At 45.6% G+C, this 23,724-nt stretch overlaps 1 protein-coding gene across 2 annotated transcripts in view; it reads left to right on the forward strand.

Annotated features, from left to right (window-relative positions):
• NSUN7 (NOP2/Sun RNA methyltransferase family member 7) overlaps window positions 1-23,724 on the forward strand; it is a 101,131-nt gene that overhangs the window by 67,186 nt on the left and 10,221 nt on the right. For both annotated transcript variants that reach the window (XM_073561127.1, XM_073561126.1), the window contains exons 7-9: window positions 8,027-8,237; window positions 16,832-16,975; window positions 23,509-23,610. In XM_073561127.1, coding sequence (XP_073417228.1) covers window positions 8,027-8,237; window positions 16,832-16,975; window positions 23,509-23,610 — 457 coding nt within the window. The remainder of the gene's footprint in view (window positions 1-8,026; window positions 8,238-16,831; window positions 16,976-23,508; window positions 23,611-23,724) is intronic.

Consider the following 23,724-nt stretch of genomic DNA (forward strand, 5'->3'; position numbering starts at 1 on the left):
CTAAACATCAGGACTGTTACATGTTACGGACAGTTCTATCACGGATGAATACAGAATAAATAGAGTATATAGTGCAAAGTAGAGTACAAAAAAAGACTTGAATACGTGATTGTATATACATGGCAATAGATAGTAAAAAAAAAAAAACGCATCAGTGGCAAATTTAGTCAAAGCAGACCGGGTACAGAAAAAAGAGAGGGGCGTAGCACCACAAATATAATGCGATTAGGGAGAGCATAATACAATTAATCTGAAGAAAAAACAAAGAACTGGAGTAGAATTGAATGACATGCATGATGTAAAAGCATGTTCACACTGGCCATAAAAGCAAGCAAAACCAAAAGGAAAAAACAATGTGTGTATATACCCTAATGAAAATAAAGTAAAAAAGCAAGTGCATTAAATAACATAGGGTACTTGGTAAACACTATTTTGATCAAAAAAGTATAAAGCTGTCGCACCACGGCAAGGTGTACCCATTTGAGACAGTAACTATACTAATGGTAAAACCTACCTAGTGTGAATAGTAGCAGTGTCTCTGGGTCCCAAACAGATATCCAGCTTCAGAGGGACTATAAGTGAACTACACAGTCAGTAGAAAGGAGGCCACACTGTTATGAATGAGTCACCGTAGGAGGCAAAAGCAGAAATACAAGCCAAGTCCATAAAACCAGAGAAGTTGGCAACTATCAGATTGCAGACCCCTGAACCTATCAACACAACTAGCAGTAGCCGTGGGGGGTTCCTACGATGCCCTAGACCCCTCGATCACAGCCGGAGAATTACATAGGCCTAAAGAAAGAAAGGGGAAATCTAAACTGCCCCAGAGCAGACCCCAAAGCAATAGGCAGCCCCCAACATATAATGACGGTGAAGCAAGATGAAAATACTAACACAGACAGAAAGACAGACTGAGCAAAGACGGGGCCCAAAACTACCTAGCTAGGAAAGGACAGAAAGGCTGCTGTCTGCAATCTGCCAAAACCCTATCAAAGACATAAGCCAACAAGCTGATATGAAAAAGGCCCTGAAGCAGCTAGGCTTCAAAAACTAAATCAGCACTCAGGTATATTCAGAAGACAGAGCTAAATGAATTCAGCACACCCCAGCAGGGAATGGCAGAAATCCAGAAAAACAAAGCAAAACAAAGTCAAAGCACCAAAGCAAAAGGCCGAGCAGCAAACTTAGCTTTAGAGGAGCAGGAATTCAGACTGGTCTCCAAGGATCCCACAGAGAAATCACCCGCAGGGCAGAAGGGCGTCGGCAGCCTTATATCCAGTCAGTAACTCCACTCAGCCAGTCATCATCATCAGCCTCAGGTGTTTGATAATCAGGCTTACTACCTTTCTTTACCAGAAGAGGGAGTTCCTTGGGCCTCAGTAATGAAGGGGAAAATGAACTCACAACACCACACCCTATTTGTACTGAATACAAAAATGTTGGAGAAAAAACAAAAAAAACTGAACTGGAGTAGAATTGAATGACATGCATGATGTAAAAGCATGTTCACACTGGCCATAAAAGCAAGCAAAACCAAAAGGAAAAAAGTGTGTGTATATACCCTAATGAAAATAAATAAGTTAAAAAAGCAAGTGCATTAAATAACATAGGGTACTTGGTAAACACTTTTTTGTTTTATCTAAAGGACACATGGCAGAAAACCCTCTGCGACGCATGTACAAAGCGCATAATGGGGGAAGAACAGGCTACGCTCATGTCTAACATGAGGGCAATAATTAGAGAGGAAGTACAAGCTTCGGTGTCCAGAGCCATGTCCCAAGCCCCACAGATGAACCCTCAGGCATCTAGAAAGAGGCAGAGGGAGTCGGGCACGTCTTCTGAGGACATCCTGTCCGAATCAGACGCAGAGGAGGAGGAGATCAGGGAGCACCCAGAAAGAGGAAGAAAGTATCTCTTTGCATCCGGCGATACGGATGAGCTATTGGGGGCAGTCCGGCAGACTATGCAGATTGAGGAACCCCCGACTACCCTCTCAATACAGGATGAGATGTTCGGGGGTCTGCGCACCCAGACCTCAATGGTCTTCCCAGTAAATACACCCATATACGGGCCATGATATTGGATGAATGGGAGGAAGCAGAGAAAAAATTGACTATCCCCCGAGACTTCAGGCTTCGCCTGCCGTTTGACCCAGAAGAGGTCAAGCTCTGGGAAGAGGTCCCTAAAATCGATATCCCAGTAGCAAGGGTATCAAAAAAGACAGCCATTCCGTTCGAAGACTCCTCAAGCTTAAAGGAGCCCCTAGATCGGAAGGCAGACGCGCTCTTGAAGAGGGCCTGGGAGAGTTCAGCGGCAGTCATAAAAACAAATATAGCCGCGACATCAGTGGCACGCTCCATGCATCTATGGATAGATGATTTAGAGGAGCATCTGTCAGATAGAACTCCGAGGGAAACTATTCTAAAATCCCTTCCCTTACTAAAACTAGCCACGGGGTTTTTGGCTGACGCCTCAGCAGAGTCCGTTAGATTTACGGCCAGAACCCAATCATTGTCCAACACAGCCAGAAGAGCTATCTGGCTTAAAAGTTGGTCGGGTGACATGCAGTCAAAGAATAAACTGTGCTCAATTCCCTTCTCAGGGGGTAGAGTCTTCGGACCTGTGCTTGATGATATCTTAGAGAAGGCGTCAGACGAAAAAAAGGGGTTCCCTGAAGAGAAATGTAAGCGGTATCAGCCCTTTGGTAGATCCCGTTACAAAAAGAGAACGGACTACAGAGGGAAGGGGAAGTCAGGTCGATGGAGCTACCCCAAAGGGGGTGAGGGTAGAAATAGGAGCAGAGATACCATCTTCTCCGGCCCAGGGTCTAGCTCCCGGAAGAAATGACGCCACCAGTGTAGGGGGGCGACTGCTCAGGTTCAGGGAAGAATGACGGGAGGTTACCACCAGCCCCTGGGTACTGCAAGTAATTTCTCAAGGATACAGGATAGAATTCAGCTCCCTACCCTCAAACAGGTTCCTAGTGACCAGCTCTCGACTGTCCGGCCTCCCCCATGTGGTTAGATATCCAGGACCTCCTACAAATGGAGGCAATCATACCAGTTCCCACGCAAGAAGAGGGAAGGGGACACTACTCGAACCTCTTTGCGATAAAAAAACCATCGGGGGAGACCAAGACCATAATAAATCTCAAGCCATTAAACAAGTGGGTATCGTACAAACGCTTCAAGATGGAATCAATAAGATCCACGTTTCTACTCCTGGGAGAAGCGGTGGTAATGTGCACATTAGATCTAAAAAGCGCATATTACCACATCCCCATCCACCCAGACCACCAAAAATATCTCAGGTTTGCGGTCGAAAAGGATACGCAACCAGGCCTTGGAGGCAGGATAGTAATCTATTTGTCCAGTTCAGAGGCCCTAATAAGGGGAAAAAGGCATCGAAATCAACAATAGCAAGGTGGATTAAATCCATTATTAGCACAGGGTCAGAGCCCCCCGGGGAGCCTTAGAGCCCACTCAACTAGGGCCAGGGCCACATCGTGGGCAGAGAGGTGCAGAGCCTTGGCAGAACAGATCTGCAGAGCCGCATCTTGGGCCAGTCTCAGTACGTTTTCTAAACACTAAGTTAGACGTGGCCTCCGCACAATTGGCATTTGGGAGAAAGGTACTCCACGCGGTAGTCCCACCCTAGGACCAATATTCTTTGGTACTACTCCAGGTGTGCTGTCAGGTGGTGACCTGGAAAACGGTAATTAGACCTACCGGTAATTGTGTTTCCAGGAATCCATCCTGACAGCACTATTAGTTCCCTCCCGACAAACATGGCCATGCAATTGTGATGTAACATGTGTATGGAAAATGTTGATTTGAATAAAATTTTCTTTTTTGTCTGAATCCATCCAGAGGTGTTACTTTGTGAAATCACTGTGGGATGGTAGGGGGAGGGTCCTTTTAAACTCTCGTGGTTTCCTGTCCCACTACGGATGAGAAGGACGTCCTCCAGGTGTGCTGTCAGGATGGATTCCTGGAAACACAATTACCGGTAGGTCTAATTACCGTTTTCATGGTGGTTTTTACAAGCCCAGGAAAAGCTGCAGGAAAAAAAAAAGTGTAACGGATGAGTAAATCAATTTCCCATAATATTAATGTACTGTAGAAACTGAGTTAAAAAACAATAGGTTGCGGGCACCAAAGGGCGATTTTGCACAGGGCTCCATTCATAATGTATCCCACATCCACAAAGGGTTTACCAAGGCAGCTGCATCTACACTTTAGGAACATCCACACTAATTAAGAGGAAGCGAACACCTTTACCTCCTGGGCCTCTCTGCAGTTGCGCCATTGGAAAGTCCACCCCTGGTGTCTGCACCTTATTGATTATTTTGTCACTTGTATAGCACTAATTAGGGAAGAGCAGATCGATTTGTGCAAACATGGTCCACAGTCTAGATCCGTGCTCTCTGGCTGTGGACAGGGCCGGTTTGAATTTCACTTACCCTCCATGGTCCCAGGCTCAGCTTATGATTAGCAGAGTGGGTGAGACATCACCTGCGCACGACACACAACACAGTTGGTGCCATACCAGGCTAGCAAATCGATCACTGCACTGATAACCAAAAAGCTCAGGAAATTTATGCAGCTCCCGTCCAAGATCGCTAATCTGGACCATGGTTTCGAGAAGCGATCTGCTCATCTCTAGCTCCAATATATTCCGCAGAGCTGTAAAATGCTTGTCATCATTCACGTCAATCCCGGTCTCCTGTAGGGTACACTGTGTAATTTCTCTATCCCAGAGACACGTGGACCGGTTCCACAGGACGCTGATCCACTTATCAGTATGTTTTTGGAGTACACACCGCCATGGAAAGATCATACAAACTCTGTATGGATGTCGTCCATGGTCAGACTGGAACATACATAAACGTCAAGTAGATTTTCTACCGGTTGGACCCATTATGCTGGCAATAACGTATAGTAGTGTGACTACTTTATGGGAATGGTCAGTGATCGTGGTCCTACTACTTAGTGACACCATGATTATCAAGTTGTGTAGTTTGTGCGTCATTCCCCTTTGCAACGTACTAGTGATATTTGTCTTGGAAGCATTTTTGTTATCTGCTTGGGAAACCAAACATAAAGGGAGATGTGGAGGATCCGAGTGTGATTTATATCTCCATTATGTGCTCTCTTCAGACTTGGAAGCGCCGTGAACGCTGAGAACAATATCATTGCAGGAGTGTGAGGGTTGCGTGGCAACATGTTTATGTCAGGCAGTTTATCATTGCGAGCAGAATCTGCCCGCTTTAGGAGCTTGATCTTTTAATCCCTAGAAGGACAATGCCAACATGAAATATTGCACCTTTTTCTGGGCAGTTGACTGCTGCATGGACACAGATAGTGAAGAAGTACAATAAATTGCCATGGAAACTGGTGTAAAGTCATAGATCACCGGGGATGTATACGCCATATACCGCATTGTCTGAGGACACATTAAAGGGTTTCGGCTCTGGGAGAACGTGTAACACCTCGAGTGCATGTGAAGTCTGCCATCTACTTGTTGCAGTTTTGATTTTGCTTGTAAGGCCGAGTAGTTTAGCGGATTACATTATATAAATTGCACAAATGACTGTTCTGCAAATAGGAAACTGTTATTAGATGTATTATTGGGTTCAGGCTTCCAGCTTGGCAGAGTTGGCACATTACCCACTTCAAGGAGCTGTCAAGTGCAAAAAGTTATCCCCAAACCTACATAAATGGGTAAGATATAAAACTAGCTGCCCCAATTTTCAGGTATAAGCAGCTCTGGTCCCAGCAGGTCCTCTTCTGGTTTGTTCTTGAAGGGAAAAAAACAACCGAGGATGGTGAGGGAAAACCTGATCGGGGCTGTGCAAATAAATAAAAATATGAAAAGAAATTGCTTATTGAAATAGCCTTTATTAAAATATTTTGGCTCAACAACGCGCATTCCACAGGCACACCGCATCTACCAGGCACCCATAGGTATTCAGCCTTATCTCCACGCTATTGCCTTCAACGGCCTTATTAGCTGATCCGCGCTACATTACATCGGCGCATATGTGTTATCTATCACCGTGGTCTGCTTCAATATATACTCAGCCCGATGCTCCACAAATAATTTTTGCATACCCCTTTTGCACTCCGCATTTATTGCACACCCTGCATATTTGCACAGTATTACTGTTTTTCCATATATGTCCATTATTTATACCTTTTGTGCACATTTTTGAATTTTTTAGTACTTTCTGCTTATTTTGCACTATTGTTTGGACATTTATATATTTTTTACTCTTTGCACTGTGCTGTTTTATCACTATATAAGGTTTACATATATTTATTGTGCCAATATGTACATATATTCTTTTTTGCACTATCCTTGCACTTTTTCATAATTCTTTGCTGCTACAGATATTGGCTGTATCCATGGGTCCATTTTGATTTGCGTCAGGTTTTGTGGTATAGAGATAACCATTATTTGAGTTGACATTGGTTGGATTTATTATCCTCTTTATAAGTGATATATACTCAATATATTATGGCGGTTTAATTGCCTCATGAACTAATTTTACTACATTTTTATGTTTTTGAGCCAAAATATTTTAATAAAGGCTATTTCAATAAGCAATTTTTTTCATATTTTTATTTATTTGCTCAGCCCCTATCAGGTTTTCCCTCACCATCCTCAGTTGGTTTTTTCCTTCATTTATATCGGATGGTCAACCATCCATTGGCTTGGGAGAGGGCACTTTGGTTATATATGGTCACGATATTCAATTATTTATTTAATCTGATCCCATTTAAAGTGTTCTCTCCCCCTCTTAGCCTGGTTTGTTCTTGATAAATGTGTATAAAGGGGGCTGGCGCACTGTTCATATCAATAGCTAACATAGCCCCCTACATACAGGCAAAGTTGTAAACTTTTTTTTTTTTTTTTCTGGGCAGCTAACTCAAAAATCAGTCAGCTAGTCTTTTTCTTTTGCACACCTTAGAAAACCATAATAAAACATTAAGATTTTAAGTGGTGTATGTCTTCAACCCATAACTCTGATATGAAAACATCAGCTTCACACACTGAGAATTGTAAAATGATAATTACGGTTACAGATGAAAATCACAGACACACAAATTTTTTTGCCAATGAGTAAAAAATGCCATATTTTTATGGAATGTCCTGGAATTCCTGGATGGTTATCAATCCTTTATACACTGGCAACACTTGTGACATGCCTGGACTGGCCCACCGGAGAACAAGTGAATCTACCGGAGGGCCCCCCACATGAGCAGTGTTGAGCACAGTACACTTGATGAACTATGGTATATGCAGGCAAAAGCAGTAGACAGCATCTAATTTATTTAACAAACTACCCATTTTATTATTTTATGGAGGCGTAGGCTGACAATGCATAAGAGCAATAGCAAGACACAAACACATAGTATCTTCCATCTCCAGCCAACAATAATTGCACAGAAATGAAATCTATGTGCCCAGAATCAATGTTAATGGTGGGCCCTTGGTACCCCAGTCTAGTTCTCCTCATGAACTTTATTCACCAACTCTATTAAGAGGTGAAAGAGCCATCTTCTGTTCCCATAAGACTCCACAAAAAGGAGACTACACTTGTGTGTTATGAAGTCTATGGGATTTACAGGAAAGGACATTGTTTATTGACTTCTACGAGCAATACTTTCCACTGCTAATGATAGAATGTAGGTTTATGAAATGCTTCCTGATCAGGAATTTGAGGCGTATACCTGTGTCCTATGGAAAAGCATACATAACACTTCATTTATTATGAACCCCAAATAAGTGAATAGGGCGAGGTGCAGTTCTCTGTATGGCCAAGTGTCTAGGAATGCTGCTGTGCAGGGAAAACTTAGAAAAAGATTCAACCTTCCGTAAAGGCTGCATCCCTTTCATTCTCGGTATTTCAGGATTGGTGGGGGGTCCCAGAGGTCAGACCCCTACATAATGACTTTATTTGATATTCTGTACTGATTCCTCCTCTGTAGATCACCTCTAATCTGTTCTTCCTCATTTACAGGACAAGTCACACAGCCTAGCAGCGCACTCAGTAAAGGCCTTGCTCAATGAGGACGACGACCTCATAGTGGCCAACCCCTGTCCAGACTACACTATAGCTCACATTGCTGTGCTGGCCAGTCAGTTCTATAGTAATATATATGTGTGCGGAGTTCAGTCTGAATCCAGAAGAGAAGATATGATGAACTTGTTTCACTACATGGAATGTAGAAGTAAGTTACTCAAGTTGTGTTCCCACCATTAACTTAATAGAGACCAAACCAGTGCCCTGCTGGTGGACTGGTATATATTGTAATACCCTTTTATCTGTACTGTATGCAGGGCCAGTTTTAGACAAAATGGGTCCCTGGGCAAAAGTATAAAGTGGGGCCCCAAATGCTCACATATTGCATCAACAAGCGCAATCGACAAGACAATATTGAAGTCATTCTACGCCTGTTTCCAAGTTTCTTTACACCGGCTGAGGAAGAATGATGGGGACAGATAGACCTCGATACATAACTCAAGAAAAAAGGAGTAACGAAAATACCACTGAATAATAAAATACCATAATAAACGTTATTAATTTGACATACAAGGTCAAATTAGACATACTACAATACAAAGTAAAGGGGAAGCAGGAGACATGTAGGTAAACTAAGGGAAGGCTGTGGGTCCAATGCTAGACTAGGGCAAGCAGAAAGAGTATGTAATCACATTGGATTATTAACATGGCTGCACAGATACTACAGTGCTGTGCAAATTAATTGGGTCCAAGCATTTTTTTTTAAGTTAAATCGTAAGTTGGCTAACAGGTGTGAGTGCCTGTTCAAAGCAGTTACAATTGGTTTGAATCACTGACTGGTAACCAACTTACGATTTAACTTAAAAAAAAAAAAAAAATGCTTTGTCCCAATTAATTTGCATAGCTCTGTATCACTGTGAAAAATCTGACAAAGTTCTATGGTATATCTACTGTATGCTTTATCCAAATATGTAAAGTTCCAATAGAATGACTGCTTACCCATTATGAGTCCTGACCATATACAGCCCTCCTGCGACCGGACGTGCCTTTCACATTCTCCCTTTATCAAAGAGGAGGTACTGTAGATACAATATAATGCAGGTCCCATATAGTCCATATAGTATAATGCACTCCCCATGGTCCTTGATAGAATATAATGTAGCCCCCCTCAGAGTATACTGCAACCCCCCTCATAGAGTATAATGCAGCCCCCTCAGAGTATAATGCAGACACACAGTATAATTCAGCCCACTCCCCCCACACACAGTATAATGCAGCCCCCCACACACAGTATCATGCCCCCCACAGTATAATGCAGCCCCCCCACACACAGTATAATGCTGCCCACACACAGTGTAATGCAGCCTCACCAACACACACTATAATGCAGGCCCCCACACACATAGTATAATGCACCCCCACACAGTATAATGCAGCCCCCTCAGACACCGTATAATACAGCCCCCCACACACTCTATAATGCCCACCACACACAGTATAATGCACCCCCCACACACATAGTATAATATAATGCAGCCCCCCACACACAGTATAATAAAGCCCCCGCACACACAGTATAGTGCAGAACCCCACAGACACAGTATAATGCAGCCCCCACACACACACATAGTATAATAATGCGGCCCATCCACACTCAGTATAGTGTAGCCCCCCACACACAGTATAATGCAGCACCCCACACAAAGTATAGTGCAGCCCCCTGCACACACAGTGTAGTGCAGAACCCCACAGACACTGTACAATGCAGCCCTTGCACACACAGTACAATGCAGCCCTTCCACACACAGTATAATGCAGCCTCCCCACACACAGTGTATTATGCAACCCCCACACACACAGATGCCGATAAGTTGAATATGCGATGCGGTGGGTGGCGCCGAACCCCTCTTACGGGCCCCATAGCAGCTGTGTGGTGTGCCCGCTTTTAGCAGCACGCCACTAGCTGGGTGCCCCTGGAGGAGGGGGGCCCAAGGCAGCTGCCTGGTCTGTCTGCCCCTAACGCCTGCTCTGACTGTATGTAATAGCTCAGTTTGCATCTCTGCCAGATTATTCATTGCAGATGCAGCATGAGTTTATCCTCATCTGGTTAAACCTTAGCCTAGCCATTTGTAAAAAAAGAACAGAGTAGTAGATTGCACTGTGCTGTCAAAAATGCCAGAACTCCTGCTGGAAATGAGAATGCAAAAGTGTGAATAGACCCTTAAGCCTTTGAAAATACAGATTATGCAATTATTACATTGATTTCTAGTAGACCTGACCAAATTGATTAATAACTACCGTAAATAAATCGACTGATTTTTCCCATAAATTTTTGATTTGCTGAAATCCCAAATTTTGGCAATTTAGATTGCATGAATCCAGCAAAATCGCAGTCAGTTGGAGGCCATTTTGCTATAATCTTTTGAGGGCCATGAAGGGGTTTATATTCGCCTGTCTTGTGCTCACCCCTGACCTGATCAACCACAACACCTCCCCATCTGGTCTATCTCTCGCTTTGAATCGATCTTCCTCCAGATCTTCAGGTACTAAGCTTCATGTGGTCATGTAGGGCGCAATGCTCATCATTGAAGTCAACAAGATACATAGTACCCTACATGACTACACGGGGCTTAGCCAGCCAGGGAAGATCTGGACCAAAGATTGATCCAAACTCTCAAAGGGGTTACATAGTAACATAGTTATTAATGTTGAAGGAAGACTTTAAGTCCATCTAGTTCAACCCATATCCTGTCCTAACTTGCCCTAACATGTTGATCCAGAGGAAGGCAAAAAAAAACCCATGTGGCAAGCAGTAAGGTTGTCTGGTTTAACAAAGTTATCACCTATGCTAAAAAATATGGGATAACTTGCTGATCTGTGGGTGTCTGACCCCTTGGACCCACACTTATTGGCACATCGGGGACATTTTTTCCTCTTCGCCACGACAGCACCCAATGAGAGAGGGGATCCGCCCCCGGAACAGGAAACCTACAGAGAGATAAATGGGGCGGTCCCCCTCGCTCCCTCAGTTTGGTTTCCTGTTCCTGGAAAGGAACCCGCAGAAGAGGATGCCTGGTCTGATAGCCGCCTGCGTGCAGAATATGAGCAGCAGGGGCCCCAGGACCGGAGGCAGCGTCGGGCGGAGAGGTGTATTCCCCCCCCAGAGCTGGTGTAATGCAGGTGAGGCTGGAGGCGACAGTGGTGCCAAGGCTCACTGGGGACATGGCTCTAACCCCCCCCCCCCCGAGGGGGTAGACGCATTACTAACGCCATCTGGGCGTACTGGGCCGCGCTCCCCCCCCGAAAGGAGAAGGGCTTGAGCGTGTGTGCTGAGCGGCGCACTGGGAGTCATACCTGCGGCAGGAGAAGGACCCCGTGCGTGGAGGGGGGGCGCAGACGCGCGGCGTCGCCGGCCGCATCACTATTTGCGGTGACCCAGCGCTCCCCAGGAGAGGCAACCCGGAAGTGGAGGAGGACTTCCGGGATCAGGCAGAAGGCAGAGACCGCGGGACAACGCCCGCGCATGCGCAATAGGGGGAAAAAAAAAAAAAGAAAAAAATGGTGGACGAAAAAAAAAAAAAAAAAAAGGAGGAGCAGCTATAGTAAAGGCTTTAAAAGGAGGCCACAGACACAGCGCTAGTGCGCAGTCATGTCGTCCTTAGATGACCTAGCTTCGCTCCCATTAGGTCAGCTAGTGGTATCCCCACTTGGCAGTAGACAGAGTAGTGCTACAAGGAGAACCAATAGCACCAGAAAAAGTGGCAGCTCCAGGAAGGAATCTAGTGGACCTTCCAGGCAAGATGAGCCGTTAGAGAAGAAACGCAAGGAAAAGAAGTCGTCCCATGCCTCGCCTCAGCCTGGGTCTCGGACACCGCAGCCGGTAGTTGCTGACGAAATTCACGGGTGAGTGTTTTTTTGGTCAGGATAGATAATTGATGGCCTTCTCTTTCTGGTCCATACCCCCTTTAGGCTAAAAGAACAGAGAAGGCGAAACATAGAGAGTGTGCCTTATGTTCGCAGCCCCTCCCGGATGGCCACCCAAAGAGATTATGCCAATCATGTATTGAGGAGGCCTTACAGGAGGAATCCTCACGAAAGAAGGAGGATATCCGGGCAATGATAAGAGAGGAACTACGGGCCTTAGGCGGTTCCAGTAGTCTAGGGGGTCACTCCTCCGTGAGAGAAATACGTTCGCCTAAAGGAGGAGTCTCGCTGGCGTCAAGGTCGCCGTCAGATACCGGAGAACTTGATTCCGATAAGTCCCAGGAATACCTTTCCTCAGAGGACGAGGATCAGACGTGTTTCCCCACGGACAGTGTCAGTAATTTAGTGAAGTCCGTCCGAAATACCATGGGGTTGCCGGAGAGTAAGGACCCTAAGACCCCTCAGGACATAATGTTTTATTTCCCGTAAAAAGGTCCGAGCATTCCCAGTGGTCCCAGCTGTAAAAGACCTAGTTAAGAGGGAATGGGAGAAACAAGGTCAGAGAACCTTCCTCCCCTTAACGTCAAAGCGTAAGTATCCCTTTGACGATGAGGAGTTAACAGCCTGGTTGAGAGCCCCCAAGGTGGATGCGGCAGTGGCCTCTACCTCCCGTAGATCCTCCTTGCCGGTAGAAGATTCGGGAACTTTGGCTGATTCTTCGGATCGTAAGACCGATACATTCCTCAAAAGATCTTGGGAAGCTTGTACGGCAGCCTTTAAGCCCGCAATAGCAGCCTCGTGTACGGCAAGATCAATGTTGGTGTGGCTGAACGACTTGGAGGACAATATTAAAAATGGAGTAGCTAGGAGTAGACTTCTTTCCTCTATACCCCTCATTAAGGGAGCAGCGGCCTTCCTCTCCGACTCCTCCGCAGACTCTCTCCGGTTATCAGCTAGAGCGGCAGGACTGACCAATGCTGGCAGGCGGGCCTTATGGTTGAAGGGGTGGAAAGGAGACACACAAACAAAAACTAGATTGTGTGCTATACCCTGCCAGGGTAAGTACCTGTTTGGCACGGAACTGGATGAGATTTTGACAAAAGCGGGGGAGAGGAAGAAGGGGTTTCCTAACTCGTATGTTCCGTTCAACAGGAGGGCCTACAGGAAGCCGCCGTTCGGTAAAGAGAAGGACTTTAGACCCCAGGACCGCTGGGGAAATAAGGACCCCAAGCAAAGAGGCAACCTATTCGGGAAACGTCCCTTCAGGGGAGACAGATCCCGATAAAACCGTTACACCGGTAGGTGGCAGGCTATTAAGATTCAGCCGCCAATGGACGAAGGTGACATCAAACCCGTGGGCCTTAAATATTTGCAGTACTGCTAACTAAACGGGTCCTAGTAGAGGTCCCAGACGACGAAATAGGGATGGGCTTTTATTCTCTATTTTTAGTCCCAAAACCAGATGGCTCTTACAGGACTATAATAAATTTAAAGAAACTTAATACCTTCCTAAGACTAAGGTCGTTTAAGATGGAGTCGATTAAGTCTGCAATAAAGCTTTTGTTTCCCAGGTGTTATATGGCAGTCTTGGACCTAAAGGAAGCCTACTACCATCTCCCCATATATCGAGGGCACCAGAGGTTCCTGCGGGTAGCAGTCTGGTTCAAAGGTCGGATTCAGCATTTCCAGTTTGCGGCAATGCCATTCGGGCTATCCATGGCTCCTCGGGTATTTACCAAATTAATGCTGGAAGTAATGTCGTATGTAAGGCTGAATGACACCTTAGTTGTCCCTTACTTAGACGACCTGCTCATAGTGGGGAATTCTGTTACACAGTGTGAAGCAAGAATAGCTAGGATTATCTCATCCCTACAAACACTGGGTTGGCTAATTAACTGGGAAAAGTCCAGACTAGAGCCTGTGACCTGTCAAAGGTTTTTGGGCCTGCAAGTGGACTCCGTAACTGAGGAGTGCTTTCTGCCGAACGCCAAAGTAATGGCCATAATCGATAAGATACAGAATGCTACAAGAAGACCTGTAATATCATTGAGACAGGGCATGTCCTTGCTGGGGTCTCTGATATCGTGCATTCCAGCGGTGCAATGGGCTCAGTTCCACTCCAGAGTACTACAGTGGGCTATTCTGCAGGAGACAGATAGACTGCAGGGGCGGCTGGAAGGGAAGATGTCCCTATCGCCCGAGGTGGTTGAATCCCTAAAATGGTGGTTAAATCCTTCCAATCTATCGAAGGGAGTACAGTGGTGGGTGACTCCCTCCAAAGTACTCACCACGGATGCCAGCCCCTTAGGTTGGGGAGCCCACCTAGAGGAGCACATGGTACAAGGCTGGTGGCGTGAGAATGAAATAGAGGCCTCCTCTAATGTAAAGGAGCTGACAGCGATTTTTTACGCGATATCTCACTTTCTCCCGCAGTTAAGGGGCACCCACGTAAAGATCCAGACAGACAATACCACGCAGTGGCCTATATAAACCGGCAAGGAGGCACGCGGTCAATGCCACTGATGTCTATCGCGGGAAAGATCCTGGAGATGGCCGAGGTCCATCTTCTCTCCTTGTCAGCGCTCCATATAAGAGGAGTAGACAACTCCCGAGCAGACTATCTCAGTCGCCAGGCCCTATACCAGGGCGAGTGGGTCCTCAGCAGACGCGTCTTCGAAATGATAGCGTCAGAATGGGGCAGACCGGAGATAGACCTATTCGCAACCAGAGCCAACAGGCGCGTAAAAAGGTTTGCTTCTCTCTACAGGTCGGACAACCCAGACATTCTAGATGCCCTCCAAGCACCCTGGGCATTCCAACTAGCCTATGCCTTCCCTCCAATGGTGCTACTACCAACAGTAGTCAGGAAAATAAGACCGGAGAGGGCAAGGGTCATCTTGATAGCCCTGTTTTGGCCAAAAAGACCGTGGTTTTCATGGCTGAGAGCCATGTCGGTAACCGACCCGTGGATCCTGCCGCTGCACCAGAATCTTCTCTCGCAGGGACCCTGCTACCATCCACAGGCCAAAGCCCTGCACCTAGCGGCCTGGAATTTGAAAGGGAGCTACTGAGGCAGAAGGGTTTCTCAAAGAACCTAATCAATACCCTGCTACAAAGCAGGAAGGAGTCCACGACAAAAATATATGCTAAAGTGTGGAGGAAGTTCCTGGCCTTTCACCCAACAAAACTAGCTGGTGAAGTACCCATTACGGCCATTCTAGAGTTTCTACAAAAAGGCCGAGAACTGAGACTCTCAGTAAGCACTCTTAAGGTCCACGTGTCAGCCCTAGGAGCCCTATTTAACTATAACGTGGCAGCAAATAGATGGGTGACTCTGTTTATCTCGGCTTGTCAACGAGCAGAACCGGTGCATATGCCTCAGCTACCAGCGTGGAACCTTACTCTAGTTTTGGATGCCTTCACTCAGGCACCGTTTGAGCCCATAAGCTCAGCATCAGTAAAGTGCCTCACATTGAAAACGGCTATGCTGGTGGCCTTAGTATCGGCCAGGAGAGTGAGTGATCTTCATGCTGTATCAGTAGACTCACCGTTCCTGTTAACAACACGAGACAGTCTCATTTTAAAGACGGACCCGTCCTATCTGCCCAAACGGGCAACTAAATTTCATAGATCTCAAGAGATATGTCTACCTTCATTCTATGAGAACCCGTCAACACAGGACGAGGAGAAATATCACACCTTAGATGTGAAAAGAGCCATGCTAGCCTATCTAGATAGGACCAGTCCCTGGAGGCAGAGTAGGTCTCTTTTTGTCTCCTTCCAGGGCAGCAGGAAGGGGTCTGCAGTTACATCAGGAACGATAGCCAGATGGATTAGAGATGCGATCACAATGGCGTATCTGACAAAAGGAGAAGACCCTCCACTGGGGATTTAGGCGCACTCCACTAGAGCCATATCATCCTCCTGGGCCGAGAGGGCGAACGTCCCAATTGAACAAATATGTAAGGCTGCAACCTGGTCTTCTCCGTCTACCTTTTATAGTCACTATAGACTAGATTTGTCCTCTACCGAGGATCTAACTTTTGGTAGATCAGTCCTTAACACGGTGTGCCCGCCCAAGTGATTATCTCTGGAAATCTCTCAGTGGGTGCTGTCGTGGCGAAGAGGAAAAACCGGATTACTTACCGGTAATACTCTTTTGTAGAGTCCACGACAGCACCCACTCACTTCCCTCCCGTAAGAATTTTTCACACATGGGTCTCCTTGGTGGTGGAGATTGTGATTTAAGTTAGATATGTGATTAAACTTAGTAAACATAAAACTACATAGGGGTAAGATAGATGAATTGCCCAGATAAATTGACTAAAACATGTATGGCGGTTCCTCCGTTGTTCTCGGTAACACAAACTGAGGGAGCGAGGGGGACCGCCCCATTTATCTCTCTGTAGGTTTCTTGTTCCGGGGGCGGATCCCCTCTCTCAGTGGGTGCTGTCGTGGACTCTACAAAAGAGTATTACCGGTAAGTAATCCGGTTTTATCACAGTTACAAGATGGTGTAACAGGTCACACACCTGACTGCTGCTCCATTCATTCCCTATGAGGCTGCTGGAAAAAGCTGAACTAAGTATTTTAACCGGTGCTCTGAAGTGGTCAGAAGATCGGACAGGGAGCTGAGCCAGGAGGACAGTTGAGGAATGAGCCTAGGACAGGTGAGTATAGTTTCTTATTATTTTTTATCTTCCCAGCTTTCCCTTTATTATGATTTGGGGTCTAGAGAGACATCAAAGCATAGTAAATATCTTTTTAGGGCCGATTCCATTTGGATCAAATTTTATTCAGCCTGAAACAAATTTTGTCAATTCCAATTCCTAGCCAGTGTGTGTCATGTCACAGTCTCATTAATTTTTCACTTTTCAGATATTAAAATACTTAAGGAGAATTTCACCCACATCGAGTCCTCCGATCCTAGGCTGCAGAAGGCAAAACTCATCCTCCTCCTCCCACAGTGTTCAGGGTCAGGAATCAGTGACCCGGTGGAGTTTATTATACATGAACATGGAGGTAGCTATTGTTATAGATTGCAATGTTATTTTATTTATCTGTTTATAGATCTTGTGCTGTTTGTGTTTGTCGCGGGGTCCTTCTCTGGTATCACACAATCAACAGAGCAAGCGAAGAGTGAACAATTCCAAGACATTTATTTAGGCAAAAATATGAAAGGTCCATATTCAGTCCACCCCACAAAAGATAGATAGTCCAGAATCTGAATGCAGTTCAGTAACAGTATAACATGTCCAGGGAGATGAGAGTCCAAAATCCAGCTGACAGTGATAACATGTTCCATATATTCTTCTTTCTCTCCATGTCCTGTCTTCACACCATGCTCTGCACACAGCAACTGACTTGCCCAGCCCCTGTCCTCCCCAGCCCCCTCATTATGTCCAGGGAGAGTCAAACCAGTTTGGCGGTTTTCAGGCCTCCCAGACTTGACAAAAGGTGCCTGGGGGATTATGACACTTCAGGGGGTCATCAAGAGTCATAGATAAAAGTCAGGCTGCAGACATACAAGGCATCAAGATTAACACTATGCAAATCAGTGAAATAGCAATATACACAAAATGATATCCATATAGAATATCACACCATCACAACCTCTCCCCCCTCATAAGTGAGCACTCTATGAGGTCTACACAGACCTCTGGCCTGCTCACTATAGTCCACATTGCTCAATCGTTTATAGTTCCTTGTACAGTGGCAGGGGTTGCAATAATTATAAGCACTTGATGTCCTTCCATAAATTCCCGGGTCCTGGCGTTACGGTCATACCAGGTTTCTTGACTGGACTGGGCCATTTGCTGTTGATCATTAGCCACTAGCTGGGCGAGACAATCTCTGAACGCTAAACTCTAGAACGTAGAGAATGATGGACATTCCAATGTCTGCGATATCTCCCTCCAATTGTTCTTTCAGAAGAGTGAGAGGCCCACGGACCTTCTGGCCAAACAGATTGCTCCTCAGTGGGGTCCGGATGTTGTGGTGCTTGAAGGGCCTGTAGTCGGGTGACTGCTCCCACAATATGACACTGTAACTCCCCAATGTCATTCCCAAGGAGGATATCTGCAGGAAGTCCTCCCATAACTCCAATCCAGCACAGTTTTTCTCCAAAACCATAATCCAAACGCACCAAAGCTCGCTGTATATATTTGCGGACACCCCCCCGCCAAGACAATGGGAATTCCTGCACCCTGGGGAATTGCCTCGGGTCGAACCACACGGGGGTCAGCGATAGTCAGAAATGCCCCCGTGTCTCTAAATCCTGACACTTTGTATCCATCAATTAAGACATCCTGCAGGTGGTGTTGCCGTTGCTCTGGGTAGCCAAAGGACAGAGGCTGAAGTCCGTACACTCCAGGAGGAGTATCTATGGTGCCGTGGTCCACTCTGGTGGGGATGGTGGTAGCTCTTCCTCAGGCGGGATGGAGTGCACCAGATGCACTGGACGAGTTGGGACTGCGTGGGTCTCCCTCCGAATCCTTGAGGGACATCCAAACTGCAAATGTCCAGATTGCCCACACACATAACACGTCCTCTCTGTGATACCCCCAGATCGTGGTCGGAACTGTTGGGGCCCAGGATTGGGAGGCGTGATAGTCAGCGGCTTGCGACTAGGTGGAAGGGCAGATATAATCTGAGGGGGACTGGGAGCGGGAGCAGGCCGTGGTTCATTGTCCAGAAGCCTCCTCCATTGCGGTCGGATAATAAGGGCTTCATCGGCCAGGACTGCAGCTTTATCCACGGTACACGGCGTGCGCTCCCGGACCCATTCCCGTACCTCTGCGGGGCACTTGGCAAGAAATTGTTCAATAAGGAACGCCTGTATAACATCTTCCACAGTAAAGGCGTTTTCTGCTTCCAGCCATCTCCGACATGCTTGGGACATCTTATGTGCATACATCTTAAACGATGCCCCTGTGGTGCATGGGAGGTCTCGGAAGTTGGCCCTATATGAGTCTGGGGTGATAGCATGGTAATCCAGGATAGTCTGCTTTACAATGTTATAATCCCGATTCCCCTGTGCGTCAATGGTTCGATAAGCCTCCGCCATGCTTCCGTTCAGGAGCCCCACTAACAAACGCATCCAGCTAGAGTGGGGAACCTCCATCACAGCACACTGCTGCTCAAAGTCCTTGAAGAACCCCTCCACATCTCCGGGAGCCTCATCAAATGGCTTAAACTCTGTCTGGGTGATCCGTACAGGCTCCCGGATCGTTGGGATTACACTCCACATTGCATTACTCCCTCTTTCAAGCTCCATTGCTTCTTGTCTCAGCTGTGCCCGGCGGGCAGCCTCCTCCTTGTACTCCTGAGAGACGCCGGGGCCCAGAACCGCCATCTCTTCTTCGTACCACACCACCCACTGGCTTTTGGGGGTGGGGATCCCTGTCTCCAGTGCTCGTCCTTCAGACATATGGGAGTAGGTGGTCTGACTAGCACCCACCAGTAGGTCAATTAAGGCCTCTTTAGTCAGTCCCTGGTAGTTCAGGCCCAGGTCTCTGGCTCTCTCCTGTAAACTGGATACAGTCCAATTTCTGTACTCACTCTGTGGGTGGTTCTCCATTGGGTTACGCTCTGTTGATCCCACCGCTGCCAACCAGTTGTCACGGGGTCCTTCTCTGGTATCACACAATCAACAGAGCAAGTGAAGAGTGAACAATTCCAAGACATTTATTTAGGCAAAAATATGAAAGGTCCATAATCAGTCCACCCCACAAAAGATAGATAGTCCAGAATCTGAATGCAGTTCAGTAACAGTATAACATGTCCAGGGAGATGAGAGTCCAAAATCCAGCTGACAGTGATAACATGTTCCATATATTCTTCTTTCTCTCCGAAGTCCTGTCTTCACACCATGCTCTGCACACAGCAACTGACTTGCCCAGCCCCTGTCCTCCCCAGCCCCCTCATTATGTCCAGGGAGAGTCAAACTGGTTTGGCGGTTTTCAGGCCTCCCAGACTTGACAAAAGGTGGCTGGGGGATTATGACACTACAGGGGGTCATCAAGAGTCATAGATAAAAGTCAGGCTGCAGACATACAAGGCATCAAGATTAACACTATGCAAATCAGTGAAATAGCAATATACACAAAATTATATCCATATAGCATATCACACCATCACAGTGTTAATAAAGATGATATAGGGCTGAATCCATATTATGTTCTTGGGCGGTCTATAAATGATATCTCTGGTTAAAAAAAAATCTATCCTGCTGCTTTACACCTGATAATATTTTCTACCTCCAATTGTTGAAAGCAGAATTTCATCCCAGCAAGCAAAATCTTTTGGGAATAGTTATAATTTTATATACCATATTTCCAACATATTCCACAGTTTATTTAAGCTAGGACATGTACAAACAATTAAGAGATCACAAAGTAACAAATATTTTACCAGTTCCAGGAGGAATGAGGGTCCTGGTCGCAAGCTATAAGGTAATAGGAGGGCACAATAGGAAAAACTTGCTTGTAATGTATGTTCCAGCCGTCATTATAATATATGGGGAATTGCAAATAAGCTGCATTATCCCGTTACCAGCCGGTATCTGTCTAGGTACAGTTCTCAATTGGATGCATGGAGGAAGTGGACACAGATGAACAGGAGGGACCAGAGTAAAATTCTGAGTAACATTTAGAAAGAGGGAACAGGGGAGAGTCAAGTTAGTGAGTTGAGGTGTAAGCCTGTCTAAAAATGTTTTTTTTTAAAGCTTTTGTGAAGGAAGTATATAATTGTAAGGTAGACTCTAATGTCAATGGAACTGGCTGAGGCTGCATCCATATATTGTCTCTAAGGCCATAACTACTTCTGCCTGCTCTTATTTCAGTAATTTAGTACCACAGGGGATCTCCTGGGAGCATGATAGAGATGTCAAACATGGCTGCATCACAGAGCTAGCAGATGGTTTGTAGAATATTTCCTATGGTCTGTAGATGGTGAGAAATGAGGAAGGATGCAGGACATTTGAAATGCCACAGCTTAGCCCATCATCCATTCACAAACCGCATCTTTGTGGGCCAATCCGGGTCATCCAGGATAAGATGCAAGTAACATGTGAGTAAGCGGATATAAGGAATAAACAAAAGTTCTGTTTCAAATATGAACCCAAGATAGCGAGCGTTCTGCTTGGGCGTTATAGTTGAACCATCCAAGGCAATTGCAATATCAGAAGTCATTTTATTAGCGGGAGGAAACACAAGAAGGTATAAGGTTTGAAGAGTCTAACGGTGTGGACTTCAGGGGAAGGAAACCTAAGCAAGGGTACTGCAGGGATAAGCTGGAAAACTGATTGTGATGAAAGGAACAGACCAAAGCACCATCTTGTCTGCTCTAAGGTCTGGGAATATGGGAAAAATGTAGGCCACTAAACGAGAGAGCAACAGTAACGGTGGTGTCTGTCTGCTGGATCCATGTCTCATTGAGAGCCAAAAGGTTAAGAATATTAGAAAGGGACAAGTCATGAATGTAGGGGAGTTTGTTGCATGCTGACCATGGGTTCCAGAGGGCACAATTAAGAGAGGGGAGAAGGTGAGCACTGAATGTTAATAAGATTAGCAGGGTTTTTATATGCAGTAGGAACAGAGTTATAAATACTAGTGAAAGAGTGGCTCAGGTTAGAGGCGATGTCTCCTTCGAATATATGTAGAAAAGAGAGCGAGCAGGTGGTTCACTGATTTATGGGAGTGTTTTGTGCGCTGTATGGTGGTTGTGATTGGTTTGCAGTGATTTGAGAAATGTCAGTAGAGCCTGAGAGCTGAACAAGAAGCATGTTTATTTGAGTATCTCGCATAGCTTACCTGTCTTCTGCAGAACGGAGTATAAGGGCAGCACGGTGGTTCAGTGGTTAGCATTGTTGCCTTGCAGTGCTGGGGTCCTGGGTTCAAATTGCATCAAGGATAATTGAGTTTGTAAGGAGTTTGTATGTTCTCCCTGTGTTTTTGTGGGTTTCCTCCCACACTCTAAAGACATACTGATATGGAATTTAGATTGTGAGCCACATTTGGGACAGCGATGATAATGACTGTAAAGCACTGCGGAATAAGATGGCACAGTATAAGAGATGAATAATAGTGTCATGAGAGCTTCACTACTCAAATCTCTTGTAAGAGAGAAGGGTACCCGGTGTGATTGCGTGATACCACAATGCATCTATCACACAATGTCATTTGCAGATGTGGCAGAGCAGTAGGTAGTAAGATGGGTAGTAAGTAGATAGTGTGGGGGCATGGGTTACAGTTGCACCTGGTCAGGAACATCTATTTGGTGCAAATAAAAAAAAAAAAATCTATGGGCTCTGCTATATTCATTGGGGCCCATGAATTTCAAGTGGTAGAAAGTACCCCAAACTCTACCTATGTGCTAAGATATCCAAACAAAGCTAGATCGATTTATAGACAGACAGATATGAGATAGATATTAGGTAAGGGAAATTAGATTAAATGATATTAGGGTAAGGGAAGGATCACTAGTAGTATATTGCTGTGTGCATACCTTCAGAGGATTACCAAAGACCCTATAAATAACTAATCAAAAAAAGAAGGGCATCACTCCAATATTAATGTGCAACAAAGATGGACTCTTTAGTAGCCCATAAAGTGCAATACAATGTTTTGTTTCATACCCTCTGTGCCTTTCTCAGGCTTGTGTATGAGCCCAAACAGGATCCTCTCCCCTCTATAACTTTGTATGTAACCCCCCTTCTCATGTACAGCACCATGGAATTAATGGCGCTATAGAAATAAATAATAATAATAAACTGATTCATTGCACTTTATGGACTAATAGAGCCCTCCTTACGCTTCCCTCCTTTTTTGTATAGCTAGATATCAGAGAAAAAGATGATTTATATATTAGATAGAATGATGGATAGATGTTAGATAAATAGATACCATATGCGATAGTATACATTTAATAGATGTCATAAACCATATTTGCTCTTCGTTCCTTGCAGTTCTTTCTTCCGTCCTGCAAGTGTCGCTCTTGTAACTGGATTCTCTGGCCGGTGATTATTCTGCCTTTTTATTAGGGTTTTAGACTTGCCGGCGGTGAGCGTTGAGAAGTTTGCCCATAATGTCAAGAATTGTATTCCATCTCCTTGCATTTCCTATGCATTTGCTATCTCATGGTGTAGAGCGTAATTAACTGTACTACAAACGGCATGATGACTTTCTGAAAAAATCAGTTTTGCTCCTTAAAGTGAACCAGTCAGCTGATTTATGTTCCCTGAACCTCAGGCAGCGTGAATCAAAGCCCGGCTCCTTCATTCCAGGCATCTAAGGTGGAGTAAGAAATGCTGCGGCATTTCAGAGAAAAACATATTCGAAAGCAGGGGATGGGTCCGAGAGGGCAGTTTCCGATGCTTTCTTCTTGCCCCTTCAGGCTGGCGGCTGTACAGGCCTCTTCATCCTTATTTTCAGATTTCTACAATGAAACTGGAATATGAAAATAAGAACGCAGGTGTGAGCAAAGCCTGGGGCTTCTTGTCTGTAGAGCTTAGGAGCATGTTACCATAATGACCATGTCTTTCCTTTCTCATCTAGACACGTCTCTGCTCCAGGATCTCTCCCAGGGACACGTGGCTGCTGACAAACTCAACGAACTGGCCAAACAGCAGCTCTCAAACCTCAACCACGCCATAAAATGTAAGTGTTTAAGGGGATTCTGTCACTGATCATGCTGTCCAAACCACGGGTAGCATGAATCACCCTCATGATTGCAATCAGGTATAGTATTCTCTGAAACGCCATATACTTTGA

Source organism: Dendrobates tinctorius, unplaced genomic scaffold (assembly GCF_039654945.1).
Source record: "Dendrobates tinctorius isolate UK_male_01 unplaced genomic scaffold, ASM3965494v1 ptg000314l, whole genome shotgun sequence".
Classification (NCBI taxonomy): Eukaryota; Metazoa; Chordata; class Amphibia; order Anura; family Dendrobatidae; genus Dendrobates; species Dendrobates tinctorius.